Here is an 18,026-nt window from a genome sequence, read left to right as displayed (position 1 = left end):
CAAATGTCTAAGTCCATATCCATCTTCTTGGGACATTACATTCTCTGATGCCTGTCTGAGGGACTATCCCTATCCCCAGTAAAGATGCAAAAACCGAGGCCCAGAGAGGTGAAGGCATCATCTCTAGGTCACACAGCCAGTAAATGCAGAGCCAGGTCCAAGCCCAGCTGTGTGTGACTCCAATGCCATGCCTTTAACCACCTGACATTACTGCTCTGTTATTGCTCAGTTCAGGTGGAGACAGCAGGCATTCACCAAGCACTTGCTGTGTGTCAAGGGGGCAGTGGGACTGGAGGTGAGGGCGGCTGAGATACTGATCCTGGACCACAGGTGCTGCACTGGGAAGGTGAACCCCCATACTGCTAAGCGTGTGGCAGGCAATGTATCATATATCCACAGTCATTCATTCACTCACTCATTCAGTCTCTGGCCTGTCCCTGGGCTCTGGTTGGTGGGTCTGATATGGTCGTTCCCCTGAGAGCTCCTGACCCAGCAGGGGAACAGACAGTTAAACAGTAGGCTAACCATACAGCGATGCCATGAAGGGGAGTCAGGGAGAAGGGAAGGAAAGAGGGAAGATGATTAGGAAAGTCTGGGAGATGAAACTATTGGTGACACAGTGGGTGTAGCAGACACAGCCCTGCTTAGTGGAAATTATGGCCAGAGAAAGAGATTGGGTGGAGTTTAGAACTGGGGCAGAATGGGAGTAAGATCTTGCTGAGAAGGTATCCAGGATGAAGAAGCTGGAGGCAGGATCTCTGAAGGTGATGTTGGGAAGGCTCTTCAGGTAGACACAGGGTAAGCAAAGGCCTGGACGTCTGGGATGGGCTGTTAGTGGACTTGACCCAGCTACCAGGGAATCATTCCAGAGAGGGGATACATGCTTTCCAAACACTGTCTTTGGGGGATGCTCTTTTATAGGGTGGGAGGTCATCTGAGCTTGACTCTTATCAATGAGAGAAATAGCTCACGGCTATGCAGCTGAGATGAGGGCTGGGACAAGGGCAAAGGGATTTTTTTTTTTTTTTTTTCCGGTTGAAAGCAGGATATACGCAGGCTGCTGTCCAGAGAGGGGATGAGTACATGGAGAGGAATTACAATCTCTCTGCATTTCCCTGAGGAAGAGGCACCTGGGCACTGCTCTCTCCTTTCAGGCCTTGTGGTGGACCTTCCCAAGCAAGTCATTCTGGCTCCGGTAGGTTATAGCCACACTCGGGGTGGGGGGTGGGGGTGGGACAGCCCAGGGGCCACAGGGAGAGACTGAACCCAGTGGCTTGGGGAGTGGGCACAGGTGCTGGGAAGAGGGAGGTGCTAAGTCAGTGCAGAGCTTTCTCTCCAGGGCAGCTATTAGAGCAATTGCTTCCAGCACCTTGAGAGTGATGGGTCTTCTGACCTCTTTCCCCTCCTTGACTCTGGCTCTGAGAATCTGCTTTGCAGATTCTGAAAACCCCTGAGAGTTGGTTCTCCAACCTGGCTGGGGGAGCTCAGGCATTCCTTTCCATCTCTGGGCCTCAGTGTTAACAGCTGTAAGATAATGTGGCAGATGAGATGGTCTTTAAGGGCCTCTCTCCCAGGGCCAAAGTTTCACAGCTCTGTGGTCTCTTCTTTTGCACATGTCCACCCTCTCCCCGTCCTCCTCCTTTCCCAAATTCTTGATCCCTTCCTTCTGCCCAAAACAGTTCCGGATTCAAATAGTCCCTGGATCCCCTCCCACGCATTCCAGCCTGAATCAAGTGTCATTTAATCAGCGAGTTTATTCATTTTAGGGGCTGGAAGAGAACCAATAGTATATGCCAGGCCCTTAGTTTACCATAATAACCCTGCAAGGGAGGCATATTATAGGTGAGAAAGCTAAGGCTCAGAGAGGTTAAATTATGAGCTCCGAGTTGCACAGCCATTAAGAAGTGAGTTAAGCTGTATTCTGTCTGTTCTACCCTGCCTGTTCCGTCTATTCTACCATGCTGAGTGTCCTGCCCTTTCTGGGGATGGTGAGGTTTCATTTTCATGCTGAAATACACACGCAAGGAGTTCTCGGGGACATTTCAGGCAACAAGGAGAGAGGCAAAAGCAAAACATCAAAAAACATTCTGGGAAAGACATGAAAGTCTCACCTTCTGCAGCAGCAGCTCCTTGAAGGGTCAGGCTCTAAAAGTGCTTACTTTTTGTTAGCTGAAATAAGCTTTGGGAGGAGGGTTACTCTTGTGATTTTATACACGTCACAAACATCTCTATTTCCTGACCAGGCCAGGAAACATTAAGTGATGTGGGGTCCCAGGGAGCGTGGGGAGCAGGCAGGCCTCACGTATCTCAGGAGCTATGTCTAGCTGGAGGCTGCAAGGGGACTCCTGCCCTGCTGAGGAATGGATAAGGCCACTCCCTTCCAGCCAGACTTTGTGTAATCTGGTGTACCAGACATAGCTCTGGCATGAAAGCAAACAGGATACACTAAGATGTTCCTGTGGGTTATTTTTGCAATGGTAGCATCACAGGGGACTTTTGTTTTTGTTTTTTGGCCTCTTTCTTATTTTTCCACTGTATTTCTACTTTTTACAATGAATATATATTATTATGGTAATCAGGAAAAAATAACATGTTAAAAAAGTAAGGAGAGAGAGCATGCAGTGATCTGGAATCAGAGGCCAGCTGATTCCTCTGGCCAGCTGTGCCTGCCTTGCAATGTGGCCCTGGAGTTCCTGGGAAACCAGAGAGGCGATACCTGTTCACTCCTTCACGAGGGAGCCAGGAAGACACAGCAATGACTGGGATAAAAAAAGGGTATCTGGAAACACAAAGCCCTGTGTAAGTGTCAGGACTGGTTTTTAGTATCTTCATTGTGTTTTATGAATCACGATCCAAATATGCTTCCCATGCAGACCATCCAGAAGGCAGCTGTTCATCCTGCAAGCCCGAGGAAGGGGCGCACACAGGCTGAACTCCCAGTGTGTGATTTGGGGCTCCAGCTCTGGAGCCAGCTGCAGGAACTTGGTTTCCAGTTCTGCCGTATACTTGCTGTGTGTCCTTGGGCATATTACTCCCCTTCTCTGTGTCTCAGTTCCTCATCTGTAAAATGGGGCCAATTTTATAAGGTTATTGTGAGAAGTCAGTGCATTATTACATATAAAGCCCAGGGGAGGGGATCCACAACCTAGTTATTACTGTTATTTTTTTGAGACAGGGTTTCGCTATGTTGCCTATGCTGGTATCAAACTCCTGGGCTCAAGGAATCCACCAATCTCAGCCTCCCAAGTAGCTGGGACTAGAGGTGCATGCCACTGCACCTGGCTGTGCTTACTATTTTCTTTGAGTTGTATTGTAACCTAGCATTTAAGAGCATGGACGCCCGGTTTCAAATCCTGGCTCTACTACTCAATTGCTCTGTGATCTTGGACCAGTTCTCTAACTTCCCTGTGTGTTAGTATCCTCAGCTCTAAAACAGGGCTAATAATAGTATTTACTTCTATCAGGTAAATGTGAGGATTAAATAAGTTAATACATTTAAAGCCCTTACCCTAGATTGTATTTTAAAGGAGAATATGATTTCCACCTTCAAAGGAAGCCAGCAAAAATATTTTCCACTAGAAGTGATCTCAAATGGTGTCCTTGGTTTCATATTTCAAAGGCTGGTGTGGCCTCTGGAGATCACGTTCAATCTTGTTTATTTGATCAGCTTGCATGCTGAATCAGCTGCACTGTGAACAGTACACTCAGCATGGGTGTGCTTTCAGCACCTGAGGGACCTACACGTGACCCTGTCCATAGGCTTCTTGGCTGTGGGGAGGGTGGTCGTGAAATTGATGTTTAAGGTGGAAGAGGGGAGATGGTGGGAGACACAAAAGAGGGTTCAGTGAGTCAAGCAGGGTTTGGTCAAGCTGTGTGGGGCCTGATCAGGGGAGTGCTGGTGAAAGTTTGATAACCAGCTCTGGGCTGGGGGCATAGGGGAGGTAGGATGGCAGAGGAGAGGAAAGCCTTGATTTATAGCTTTTGTCATGGTGTAAATATTCCCAGTTTCAAGTTACCAACTTAACATCACTGAACGCAGGGTTGGTTAATTCCATGATCATTTGTTTAATGCCTCCCAGATGCCGTGACTGGCTCTCAGCACACCACTGGCTTTGAACCTTCCTGCCACTAGTTGCTGAGGCCAGAAGTCCCACTGTCGGAACCTCAACCTTCGAATTTAAGTTTGATCCATTTTGAAAGGGAGTGTGGGGAGGATGGGGTCATCACTTCCACCTCACATTGTGAGGGCCATCCAATCCCCAGTCCCCCATTTGCTAATCTGAGGCTGTGGACAACTGGGCTTCACCTGTCCACACCTGTTTCTTTATCTGGAAAGTGGGGATTATACTCACTTTGCTTCCCAGGACGATGGCGAAGATAAGGTGAGAAAATTACATGTGAGTGTTCAACTCATAGAAGGAGCCCAACTAACATGGCTGCATCCTTGTCACAGTATTCTTCCTCTTGTTGCCTCAACTGCGACTTTCCTGAGAGACCTAAGGGAGGGGAGCCCTGGATATCTCCCAGTGAGGGTAAGAACCTGGACAACCAGCAAAGACTCAATCACACCTTTCTCTTTTTTTCTTTTTTTTTTCTTTGAGATGGAGTTTCACTCCTGTTGCCCAGGCTGGAGTGCAGTGGTATGATCTCAGCTCACTGCAACCTCTGCCTCTTGGGTTCAAGTGATTCTCCTGCCTCAGCCTCCCAAGTAGCTGGAATTACAGGCACCTGCCACCACGCCGGGCTAATTTTGTATTTTTAGTAGAGACGGGGTTTTGCAATGTTGACCAGGCTGGTCTCAAACTCCTGACCTCAGGTGATCCACCCACCTCGGCCTCCCAAAGTGCTGGAATTACAAGCATGAACCACTGTACCCGGCCTTCAAGGATGAGGTGGGACCAGGGACAAGGCACCATGTGCCTGGAGTCTGAAGACCAGATGCAGCTTGGCTAGTGACTTCCTGTGTGACCCTGGTAAAGTTGCTTTGCTCTTGGGTTAAATGGGGCTGATGGTTCTTTCCCGATTTGCCTTACAAGGCTACGATAGTGCATATGAAGGTGCCTGGCCAGCTGTAACATGCATATGGGAGTGCTGACTGCTGCTGTCATTGTTGGCATTATTGATGAAAGTGATAGGAGGGGATGGTTGCTCCAGAGGTGAGGGAGACCTGGAAAGATTCCCGGAGTCAAAGATCAGGGGTAAAGGCCTGACTGCTGTTACCACTGTTGTTGGCATTATTGATGAAAGTGATAGGAGGATGGTTGCTCCAGAGGGGAGGATGACCTGGAAAGATTCCCAGAGTGAGAGATCAGGAGGGTAAAGACCTGATTGCTGTTGTCATTGTTGTTGGCTTTACTGATGAAAGTGATGGGAGGATGGTTGCTCCAGAAGTGAGGATGACCTGGAAAGATTCCCAGAGTGAAAGATCAGGAGGCTAAAGACCTTGAGTGGGAAGGGGATAGAGTGTTCCATGTAGAGGGAGAACAAAGGTGGCCTGGACTAGCAGGGTCCGCTGACTCTGACCTCTGGCTTTGATTGAAACATTCATCAGACTTGGTTGTTTGCTGAAACAAAAGTCAGGGGGCTTTGAGAAATCAAGTCAAGATCAAGGTCCATGTCAGCAGCTCAGAAAAGCTAGTGTTTAATCAATGTCACCTCCTGAGTAATAAGCCCTGATAAGGCCCGAGTACACTCCTCACATCCTCCTTCTGCAGCAGCTCACAGGCTCCCAGCTCCAGCCATATGCTAGGAGTGTCCTTACTGCTGCCCAGAAAAGGGAGGAGTTGAAGGCCAGGAGGCCCCGGTGCAGAGGAGAGGACAGGAAGACCAGCAAAAAACAAAACAAAACAAAACAAAAGGCACTGGGTAAAGTTCCTGAGGTTGATCAGGAACAGAGCTGGGCCTTAGAAAAAGCCACTCAGGCTGAGCTCCTGGGGTGGGGACAGGTCATGTGTGGTTTCCACAGCATCTGGTCCAGATGCCATTGGATAGGACCCCAAGGGTGGGGCAGAGGCTCACAGAGTGGGAGGACTCCAGGACTCCCTCAGAAGAGGTTCTGCTTCAGTAGCACTGAATTGTTCCACCAGCCATGAGATCATGGTATCACAGATACTTTGGGCCAACTGAGGACCCAAGTCAACATTTATTTAGAAGTCTACCTGAAAAAAGGGGATAAAACTTTTATCAGAAAGGGCTAAGGAAAATGTTTGCAATATATATGAAAAAAGCTAACATCCTCACTATTATAAGACCTCATAAAATGAGCATCCCACCTATTAAAAGAATAAATAATTTACAGAATAAATACGAGGGGGTATTGAACATATTAAAAAGTTCAAGCTCACGCAAGTAAAATATTAAAAAATAAAATCCAGAAGTATGGGGTAGAGCTGATTTGCATTTCTCAATTTGTGGCCCGTGACCCTGAGTAGTCTGCAGGCCCCCTCTTCAGTGGCTCTTCACGATTGCCTGCTTGGGCCACAAATTCCTTTTTATCTCCTTCCTCTCTCCTCCTCAAGCCCCCTTCCCCATTGGTGAATGCCCTTTGTTCAACATGAAGTCTGTCTTCCCCTCTCTTTCTCCTGGAACACACTACAGGTTTGAGTCTAATTCTTAGTTCATGACATACTTGTATCACTGGTTTATGTGAAGCTCTCATCAAAAAATTATTTTAAACAAAGCAATAAAATTCTGGGATGTCACTGCCTTAGATGACACTTGACCGTGGACAGTGACTCATCCCATCTCCATGGTCCACCCCAATCCCATACTGCTGGCTCTGCCCAGGCACCTGCCATCTTGAATTTGGTGCCTCTCATTCCTGTGCCTTCCTGTTATCTATTTGTACTCCTTCAAAAGTATATATGTTTTGTTTCATTTGTCTTAATTTCATTAAAAGAGTGTCATGTACATATTTTTATGGGACTTAGAGACAAGTGGGCCGATTCAAGAGGAGAGACTCACAGGGTGGTTGTGAGAGTGAGGAGGAAAGAATATGCAAGATATCCCATGTTTCAGTCTTAGGTGACTGAGTAGTTGGTGGAGTCATTCAGTTAGATAGGCCTAGGAAAGAAGAAAGGAACTGGTGGGGAGATGATGAACTCAGTTCTGGGCAAAGCAATAATTTAAGCTCGCATTTATTGAATGCTTGCTATGTTCTAGTCAGTTTTGTAGAACTTAAAGTGCTCTGCATGTATTATCACATTTAAGCATAAAAGAACATTGCCAGATAGGCACAGTTATTATTTTCATTTTAAAGATGAGGAAACTGAGAGGTAGAAAAGTTTAGTAGGTTCTGAGCCCATCAACATGATGGATCACACCTTTCTGCTACAAACAGAAATACTGTTAAATATTAAATATTTGTCATTGAAAATATTGATATGAGGCCAGGCGCGGTGGCTCACGCCTGTAATCCCAGCACTTTGGGAGGCCAAGGCGGGCGGATCATGAGGTCAGGAGATCGAGACCATCCTGGCTAACATGGTGAAACCCCCTCTCTACTAAAAATACAAAAAATTAGCTGGGCATAGTGGTGGGTGCCTGTAGTTCCAGCTACTCGGGAGGCTGAGGCAGGTGAATGGCCTGAACCCAGGAGGTGGAGCTTGCAATGAGCCGAAATTGCACCACTGCACTCCAGCCTGGGTGACAGAGTGAGACTCCGTCTCAAAAAAAAAAAAAAAAAAAAAAAAAGAAAAGAAAAGAAAGAAAAGAAAATATTGATATGAAACTATTTACAAATAAAATATTTAAAAACTCTCAAAAAGCAAGGGAAATCCTCAGGTGACAGGAGTAAAGAAAACCCAAAGCCAGGGTGGATGCGTTGGACATTTATGGATAAAACAAGCCCCATGGGCGTCTACCATTACTGAGGCTTGAGTAGGCAGTTTTCCCCTCACAGTGTAAACAAAGTCACTGGGAAGTTCGAACTGGGCAGAGACCACTGCAGCTTGGCAAAGCCACTGTAGCCAGACTCCCTCTCTAGATTCCTCCTCTCTGGGCAGGGCATCTCTGAAAGAAAGGCAGCAGCCCCAGTCAGGGGCTTATAGATAAAACTCCCATTTCCCTGGGACAGAGCACCTGGGGGGAGGGGTGGCTATGGGCGCAGCTTCAGCAGACTTAAATGTTCCTGCCTGCTGGCTCTGAAGAGAGCAGTGGATCTCCCAGCACAGCACTTGAGCTCTGCTAAGGGACAGACTGCCTCCTCAAGTAGGTCCCTGACCCCTGTGCCTCCCCGCTGGGAGATACCTCCCAGCAGGGGTTGACAGATACCTCACACAGGAGAGCTCTGGCTGGCATCTGGTGGGTGCCCCTCTGGGATGAAGCTTCCAGAGGAAGAAACAGGCAGCAATATTTGCCATTCTGCAGCCTCTGCTAGTGATACCCAGGCAAACAGGGTCTGGAGTGGACCTCCAGCAAACTCCAGCAGACCTGCAGCAAAGGGACCTGACTGTTAGAAGGAAAACTAACAAACAGAAAGGAATAGCATCAACAAAAATACATCCACACAGAAACCCCATCCGAAGGCCACCAACATCAAAGACCAAAGGTAGATAAATCCACGAAGATGAAGAAAAACCAGTGCAAAAAGGCTAAAAATTCAAAAGACCAGAATGCTTCTTCTCCTCCAAATGATCACAACTCCTCACTAGCAAGGGAACAAAACTGGATGGAGAATGAGTTTGACAAATTGACAGAAGTAGGCTTCAGAAGGTGTGTAATAACAAACTCCTCTGAGCTAAAGGAGCATGTTCTAACCCAATGCAAGGAAGCTAAGAACCTTGAAAAACGGTTAGAGGAATTGCTAACTAGAATGACCAGTTTAGAGAAGAATATAAATGACCTGATGGAGCTGAAAAACACAGCACAAGAACTTCGTGAAGCATACACAAGGATCAATAGCTGAATCAATCAAGCAGAAGAAAGGATATCAGAGATTGAAGATCAATTTAATGAAATAAAGTGTGAAAACAATATTAGAGAAAAAAGAATATAAAGGAATGAACAAAGCCTCCAAGAAATATGGAGACTATGTGAAAAGACCAAATCTACATTTGATTGGTGTACCTGAAAGTGACGGAGAGAATGGAACCAAGTTGGAAAACATTCTTCAGGATATTATCCAGAAGAACTTCTCCAACCTAGCAAGATAGGCCAACATTCAAATTCAGGAAATACAGAGAACACCACAAAGGTACTCCTCGAGAAGAGCAACCCCAAGACACATAATTTTCAGATTCACCAAGGTTGAAATGAAGGAAAAAATGTTAAGGGCAGTCAGACAGAAAGGTTGGGTTACCCACAAAGGGAAGCCCATCAGAGTAACAGCGGATCTCTCTGCAGAAACCCTACAGGCCAGAAGAGAGTGAGAGTCCAATATTTAACATTCTTAAAGAGAAGAATTTTCAATCCAGAATTTCATATCCAGCCAAACTAAGCTTCATGAGTGAAGGAGCAATAAAATCCTTTACAGACAAGCAAATGCTGAGAGATTTTGTCACAACCAGGCCTGCCTTACAAGAGCTCCTGAAGGAAGCACTAAACATAGAAAGGACAAACTGGTACCAGCCACTGCAAAAACATACCAAATTGTAAAGACCATCGACACCTATGAAGAAACTGCATCAACTAATGGGAAAAATAACCAGCTAGCATCATAATGACAGGATCAAATTCACACACAACAATATTAACCTTAAATGTAAACAGGCTAAATGCCCCAATTAAAAGACACAGACTGGCAAATTGGATAAAGAGTCAAGACCCGGCTGGGTGCGGTGGCTCAAGCCTGTAATCCCAGCACTTTGGGAGGCTGAGACGGGTGGATCACAAAGTCAGGAGATCGAGACCATCCTGGCTAACACGGTGAAACCCCCTCTCTACTAAAAAATACAAAATACTAGCCGGGCGAGGTGGCAGGCGCCTGCAGTCCCAGATACTTGGGAGGCTGAGGCGGGAGAATGGCAGTAAACCCGGGAGGCGGAGCTTGCAGTGAGCCGAGATCTGGCCACTGCACTCCAGCCTGGGCAACAGAGTGAGACTCCGTTTCAAAAAAGAGAGAAAACAAAAAAAAAAGAGTCAAGACCCATGGGTGTGCTGTATTCAGGAGACCCATCTCACATCCAAAGACACACATAGGCTCAAAATAAAGGGATGGAAGAATATTTACCAAGCAAATGGAAAGCAAAAAAAAAGCAGGGGTTGCAATCCTAGTCTCTGATAAAACAGACTTTAAACTAACAAAGATCAAAAAGACAAAGAAGGGCATTACGTAATGGTAAAGGGATCAATGCAACAAGAAGAGTTAACTATCCTAAATATATATGCACCCAATACAGGAGCACCTAGATTCATAAAACAAGTTCTCAGAGACCTACAAAGAGACTTAGACTCCCACACAATAATAATGGGAGACTTTAACACCTCACTGTCAATAGTAGACAGACCAATGAGACAGAAAATTAGCAAGGATATTCAGGACTTGAACTCAGCTCTGGACCAAGTGGACCTAATAGACATCTACAGAGCTCTCCACCCCAAATCAATAGAATATACATTCTTCTCAGCATCCTGATACCAAAACATCACACTTATTCTAAAGTTGACCACATAATTGGAAGTAAAACACTCCTCAGCAAATGCAAAAGAGTGGAAATCATAACAGTCTCTCAGACCACAGTGCAATCAAGTTAGAGTTCAGGATTAAGAAACTCACTCAAAACTACACAGCTACATGGAAACTAAAGAACCTGCTCCTGAATGACTACTGGGTAAATAACGAAATGAAGGCAGAAATAAATAAGTTCTTTGAAATCAATGAGAGCAAAGACACAACGTATTAAAATCTCTGGGACACAGCTAAAGCAGTGTTTAGAGGAAAATTTATAGCACTAAATGCCCACAGGAGAAAGCAGGAAAGATCTAAAATCGACAGCCTAACATCACAATTAAAAGAACTAGAGAAGCAAGAGCAAACAAATTCAAAAGCTAGCAGAAGACAAGAAATAACTAAGAGCAGAGTAGAACTGAAGGAGAGAGAGAGATGAAAAACCCTTCAAAAAATCAATGAATCCAGGAGCTGGTTTTTTGAAAAGATCAACAAAATAGATAGACCACTAGCCAGACTGATAAGGAAGAAAAGAGACAAGAATCAAGTAGACACAATCAGAGAATACTATAGACGCATCAGAGAATACTATAAACACCTCTACACAAATAAACTAGAAAATCTAGAAGAAATGGATAAATTCCTGGACACATACACCCTCTTAAGACTAAACCAGGAAGAAGTGGAATCCCTGAAGAGAGCAATAACAAGTTCTGAAATTGAGGCAGTAATTAATAGCCTCCCAACCAAAAAAAGCCCAGGACCAGACAGATTCACAGCTGAATTCTATCAGAGGTACAAAGAGGAGCTGATACCATTCCTTCCAAAACTATTCTAAACAATAGAAAAAAGAGGGACTCCTCCCTAACTCATTTTATTAGGCCAGCATCATCCTGATACCAAAACCTGGGAAAGACACAACAAAAAAAGAAAATTTCAGGCCAATATCCCTGGTGAACATTGATGCTAAAATTCTCAATAAAATACTGGCAAACCAAATCCAGCAGCACATCAAAAAGCTTATCTACCACCATCAAGTCAGCTTCATCCCTGGGATGCAAGGTTAGTTCAACATATGCAAATCAATAAATGTAATCCATCACATAAACAGAACCAATGACAAAACCACATTATTATCTCAATAGATGCAGAAAAGGCCTTCAATAAAATTCAACACCCCTTCATGCTGAAAACTCTCCATAAACTAGGTACTGATGGAACATATCTCAAAATAGTAAGAGCTATTGATGAGAAACCCACAGCCAATATCATACTGAATGGGCAAAATCTGGAAGCATTCCCTTTGAAAACCAGCACAAGACAAGGATGCCCTCTCTCACCACTCCTGTTCAACCTAGTATTGGAAGTTCTGACCAGGGCAGTCAGGCAATAGAAAGAAATAAAGCGTATTCAGATAGGAAGAGAGGAAGTCAAATTGTCTATGTTTGCAGATGACCTGATTGTATATTTAGAAAACCCCATCGTCTCTGCCCAAAATCTCCTTAAGCTGATAAGCAACTTCTGCAAAGTCAGAAAACAAAATCAGTGTGCAAAAATCAAAAGCATTCCTATACACCAATAACAGACAAACAGAGAGCCAAATCATGAGTGAATTCCCATTCACAAATGCTACAAAGAGAATAAAATACCTAAGAATACAACTTACAAGGGATGTGAAGAACCTGTTCAAGGAGAACTACAAGGAAATAAGAGAGGACACAAACAAATGGAAAAACATCCATGCTCATGGATAGGAAGAATGAATATCGTGAAAATGGCCATACTGCCCAAAATAATTTATAGATTCAATGCTATCCCCATCAAGCTACCATTGACTTTATTCACTGAATTAGAAAAAAACTACTTTAAATTTCATATGGAACCAAAAAAAGAGCCCATGTAACCAAGACAATCCTAAGCAAAAAGAAAAAAGCTGGAGGCATCACACTACCTGACTTCAAACTATACTACAAGGCTACAGTAACCAAAACAGCATAGTACTGGTACCAAAACAGATATATAGACAAATGGAACAGAACACAGGCCTCAGAAATAACATCACAAGTCTACAACCATCTGATCTTTGACAAACGTGACAAAAACAAGCAATGGGGAAAGGATTCCCTATTTAATAAATGGTGTTGGGAAAACTGGCTAGCCATATGCAGAGAACTGAAACTGGACCCATTCCTTACACCTTATACAAAAGTAAACTCAAGATGAATGAAAGACCTAAATGTAAGACCTAAAACCGTAAAAACCCTAGAAGAAAACCTAGGCAATACCATTCAGGACCTAGGCATAGGCAAAGACTTCATGACTAAAACACCAAAAGCAATGGCAACAAAAGCCAAAATTGACAAATGGGATCTAATTAAACTAAAGAGCTTCTGCATAGCAAAATAAACTATCATCAGAGTGAACCGGCAACCTACAGAACAGGAGAAAATGTTTGCAATCTATCCATCTGAAAAAGGGTTAATATCTAGAATCTACAAAGAACTTAAACAAATTTACAAGAAGAAAACAACCCCATCAAAAAGTGGTTGAAGGATATGAACAGATACTTCTCAAAAGAAGACATTTATGCGGCCAACAGACATGAAAAAAAAAAGCTCATCATTACTGCTCATTAGAGAAATGCAAATAAAAACCACAATGAGATGAGATACCATCTAATCCCAGTCAGAATGGTGATCATTAAAAAGTCAGGGAACAACAGATGGCTTGAGAGGATGTGGAGAAATAGGAATGTTTTTACACTGTTGGTGGGAGTGTAAATTAGTTCAACCATTGTGGAAGACAGTGTGGCAATTCCTCAAGGATCTCAAACCAGAAATACCATTTGACCCAGAAATCCCCTTACTGGGTATATACCTAAAGGATTATTAATCATTCTACTATAAAGACACATGCACACATATGTTTATTGCAGCACTGTTGACAATAGCAAAGACTTGGAACAAACCCAAATGCCCATCAGTGATAGACTGGATAAAGAAAATGTGGCACATACACAGGATGGAATACTATGCAGCCATAAAAAGGATGAGTTCATGTCCTTTGCAGGGACGTGGATGAAGCTGGAAGCCATCATTCTCAGCAAACTAACACAAGAACAGAAAACCAAACACTGCATGTTCTCACTCATAAGTGGGAGCTGAACAATGAGAACACATGGACACAGGGAGGGGAACATCATACACCCTGGCCTGTTGGGGGCTTGGGGGCTAGGGGAGGGATAACATTAGAAGAAATATCTCACTGCGCACATGTACCCTAGAACTTAAAGTATAATAAAAAAAAAAAAAAAAGAAGAAATACCTAATGTAAATGACATGTTGATGGGTGTAGCAAACCACCATGGCATGTGTATACCTATGTAACAAACCTGCACGTTTTGCACATGTACCCCAGAACTTAAAGTATAATAAACAAAATTTTTTTAAAAAAAGCTCCACTGAAGCTAAGCTGCCATTAAAAAAAATTATAAGCCATACATGAGGAAGGGTCAGGAGATACATTAAATAGATGAATTGATATCCCTAAAGAATAAAGAAGAATTTGAAAAACACTATAGGTATTTTTAAATAATGAAGGAGAAAAATAAAGAAACAAAACCATAATGAAAGAATTACATACTCTGAGAACACCTAAAGGTTAGTCGCTTATCCAAGAGTAAGTGTCCCAGAGTAAGTGGGATTCAGTTATAAGACAAAGGTGAGGGGGATATCTTGGTGACATAACCATTAAGTGGTGCAGATGGCTCCCTAAGCTTGTGCTCTTACTTGCTGGACTGCAGGTGCTGATGTAGATTTGAAGAGTCTATTGGACATTCCAGTGCAGCAGCAAAAGTGGGTTTAGAGAAATGTAGAGAATGCTAGGTCTCACCATATTTTTCCCCCACACCTCTACAGGACATCGGGACTGGGCACTTCCTTCCAACATGGCCGCCACTGCCTCTCCGCAGCCACTCACCACTGAGGATGCCGGTCCTGAGAATAGCAGCTTCTATTACTATGACTACCTGGATGAGGTGACCTTCATGCTCTGCAGGAAGGATGCAGTGGTGTCCTTTGGCAAAGTCTTCCTGCCAGTCTTCTATAGCCTGATTTTTGTGTTGGGCCTGAGCGGGAACCTCCTTCTTCTCATGGTCTTGCTCCGGTACGTGCCTCGCAGGCAGATGACTGAGGTCTATCTGCTGAATCTGGCCATCTCCAACCTTCTGTTTCTGGTGACACTGCCCTTCTGGGGCATCTCCGTGGCCTGGCATTGGGTCTTTGGGAGTTTCTTGTGCAAGATGGTGAGCACTCTTTATACTACTAACTTTTACAGTGGCATCTTTTTCATTAGTTGCATGAGCCTGGACAAGTACCTGGAGATCGTTCATGCTCAGCCCTACCACAGGCTGAGAACCCGGGCCAAGAGCCTGCTCCTTGCTACCACAGTATGGGCTGTGTCCCTGGCCGTCTCCATCCCTGATATGGTCTTTGTACAGACACATGAAAATCCCAAGGGTGTGTGGAACTGCCACGCAGATTTCGGCGGGCATGGGACCATTTGGAAGCTCTTCCTCCGCTTCCAGCAGAACCTCCTAGGGTTTCTCCTTCCACTCCTTGTCATGATCTTCTTCTATGCCCGTATTGGTTGTGTCTTGGTGAGGCTGAGGCCCCCAGGCCAGGGCCGGGCTCTAAAAATAGCTGCAGCCTTGGTGGTGGCCTTCTTCGTGCTATGGTTCCCATACAATCTCACCTTGTTCCTGCATACGCTGTTGGACCTGCAAGTATTCGGGAACTGTAAGGTCAGCCAGCATCTAGACTACGCACTCCAGGTGACAGAGAGCATCGCCTTCCTTCACTGCTGCTTTTCACCCATCCTGTATGCCTTCTCCAGTCGCCGCTTCCGCCAGTACCTGAAGGCTTTCCTGGCCGCTGTGCTTGGATGGCACCTGGCACCTGGCACTGCCCAGGCCCCATTATCCAACTGTTCTGAGAGCAGCATACTTACTGCCCAAGAAGAAATGACTGGCATGAATGACCTTGGGGAGAGGCAGTCTGAGAACTCCCCTAACAAGGAGGATGTGGGGAATAAATCAGCCTGAGTGACCAAACCTCAGTCTGATGGGAATAGATGGGAACCAGCTCAATTGGGCATCCACTCAAAGTGCTGTCTCCAGGGGCCTCAGTGACTGTGTTGCTAAACCCAGTGGTCAGTTCTCAGTTCTCAGCCATCAGCAGCATTTGCTCGCCCCTGCCTTCTTCCTCCACTTTCTTCACTTGCTTCCAGGACACCGTGCTTTCTTTTCTGAATTCCTACAATGATCCCTCCCTCCCTCCCTCCCTCCCTCCCTCCCTCCCTCCCTCCCTCCCTCCCTTCCTTCCTTCCTTCCTTCCTTCCTTCCTTCCTTCCTTCCTTCCTTCCTTCCTTCTGACAGTGTCTTGCTCTATTGCTGTGTTGCCCAGGCTGGAGTGCAGTGACTGCAGCCTCCTCCTCCCGGGTTGAAGCGATTCTCATGCCTCAGCCTCCCAAGTAGCTGGGACTATAGGCGCCTGCCACCACACCCAGCTAATTTTTGTATTTCTTTTTCTTTTTATTTCTTTTTTCTTTTTTTTTTTTGAGATGGAGTCTCACTCTTGTTGCCCAGGTTGGAGAGCAATGGCGCGATCTCAGCTTACTGCAACCTCCACCTCCCGGGTTCAAGCAATTCTCCTGCCTCAGCCTCCTGAGTAGCTGGAACTACAGGCGCCTGCCACCATGCCCAGCTAATTTTTGTATTTTTAGTAGAGACAGGGTTTCACCATGTTGGCCAGGATGGTCTTGATCTCTTGAGCTCGGGATCCACCTGCCTTGGCCTCCCAAAGTGCTGGGATTACAGGTGTGAGCCACCATGCCTGGCCCTAATTTTTGTATTTTTATTTGAAATGGAGTTTCACCATGTTGGCCAGGCTGGAGAATTGCTGCAATAGTTTTTCAACTGGCCCCTGTGCTTCCTCTCTCTTGCTCTCCTCCCTTCTCATCTGCACCTAGCAGCCAGAGTGATCCTGACACTCTCAGCCTTTACTCCCTCCTTCCTCAGAGCATCAGCCTGTCAAAACACCAGATTACAGCAAATTTAGTTTCAAGGTCTCAGCGTTATTGGCAACTCTAGAATCAGGCGATGCACTCATTGAATCAGGAACAGATTCACTACATAAAATAGAAAGAGTGTTCCAATGAGCTGGGTGGAAGAGGTTAGTTTTATAGACAGAAAAGGGCTGTCAAAAGCAGGAAGAAATGAAGAACAAAAAGAAGATTAATTTTTTTTTTGACACAGGGTCTCACTCTGTCACCCAGGCTGAAGTCCACTCCCACAATCATGGCTCACTGCAGCCACCACCTCCTGAGCTCAAGTGATCCTCCCATCTCAGCCCCCCAAGTAGCTAGGACTACAGGAGCACACCACCACCCTGGCTAATTTTTGTATTTTTTTGTAGAGACAGGGTCTCACTATGTTACCCAGGTTGGACTGGAACCCCTTGACTCAAGCAATCTGCCTGCCTCAGCCTCCCAAAGTGCTGAGATTACAGGTGTGAGCCACTGGACAAGGCCAGACTGGTCATTTCAAAGTTACTTTCTATATACGGCCGGAACAGGGTGTTTGACATCAGGTTTCTTCAGGTTACTTTTTAACGATGATTAAAACAGGGGGAACTTCATTATCATGAGCATGGTTACTGTCTGCATTATCACGCCAACTGAAACTGTCGTGTTTGGGAATTTGACTGTTAACTCTGTCTCTAGGAGTCTCAAAGGTCAGATAACAACTTAGTTTCGGTTTGAGGAAATGGAAATTTCATACAACAGATTCCATTTTGGTTCGGTCTGGTCAGCTGGGACCTAGTGCAGGAGCTTAGTCCAAAACAATGGCCTCCCATAGTTTTTATTTAACAAGCCCAACTCCTTACGGTAATCCTTTAAGGCCTATGTGGTCTGCACCCGCCCTGGCTACACTCTTTGCCCTTATGTCCACCAGCCTCCAGTGCTCCAGACACAACTGATCTCAAATACTCCTGACACATCCCCCTGGGGATTCCTCTTCCTGGACTGCTCTCCTCTCAGCTGTCTGCTTGGCTCACTCTCTCACCTCCTGAGGTCTTAGCTCAGATCTCACCTTTCACTCACCTGTCCAACTATTTAACACAAACTCGCCCATCTCTGACCCCCCTGATCTTCCTGATGCTCTATGTTTTAATTTTTTCAATAGCACTTATTTCTTTCAGACGTTGTATATGTTTCTCCTATTTGTGAGGTTCAGTGCTACTGTCCCCACCCACATCGTCCCAGGTGAATTCCACAAGGTGGGGATCTTGGTTAGGCTCACTGCTGTACCCAACCCCCTAACACAGGGCCTAGTGTGTAGGTTTTCAGAAAGTGTCTGTTA

The 18,026-nt window shown here is 45.2% G+C and overlaps 1 protein-coding gene across 1 annotated transcript; it reads left to right on the top strand.

Annotated features, from left to right (window-relative positions):
* Positions 1–234: 234 nt before the first annotated feature.
* ACKR2 (atypical chemokine receptor 2) lies at positions 235–15,939 on the top strand. Its single transcript, XM_007983819.3, has 2 exons — positions 235–1,195; positions 14,524–15,939. Exon 2 carries the CDS (start codon positions 14,553–14,555, stop codon positions 15,705–15,707), a length of 1,155 nt encoding a protein of 384 aa, XP_007982010.3. The 5' UTR covers positions 235–1,195; positions 14,524–14,552; the 3' UTR covers positions 15,708–15,939.
* Positions 15,940–18,026: the final 2,087 nt, after the last annotated feature.

This window comes from Chlorocebus sabaeus, chromosome 22, assembly GCF_047675955.1.
Source record: "Chlorocebus sabaeus isolate Y175 chromosome 22, mChlSab1.0.hap1, whole genome shotgun sequence".
Lineage (NCBI taxonomy): Eukaryota > Metazoa > Chordata > Mammalia > Primates > Cercopithecidae > Chlorocebus > Chlorocebus sabaeus.
This window is presented reverse-complemented; position numbering and strand designations above follow the sequence as displayed.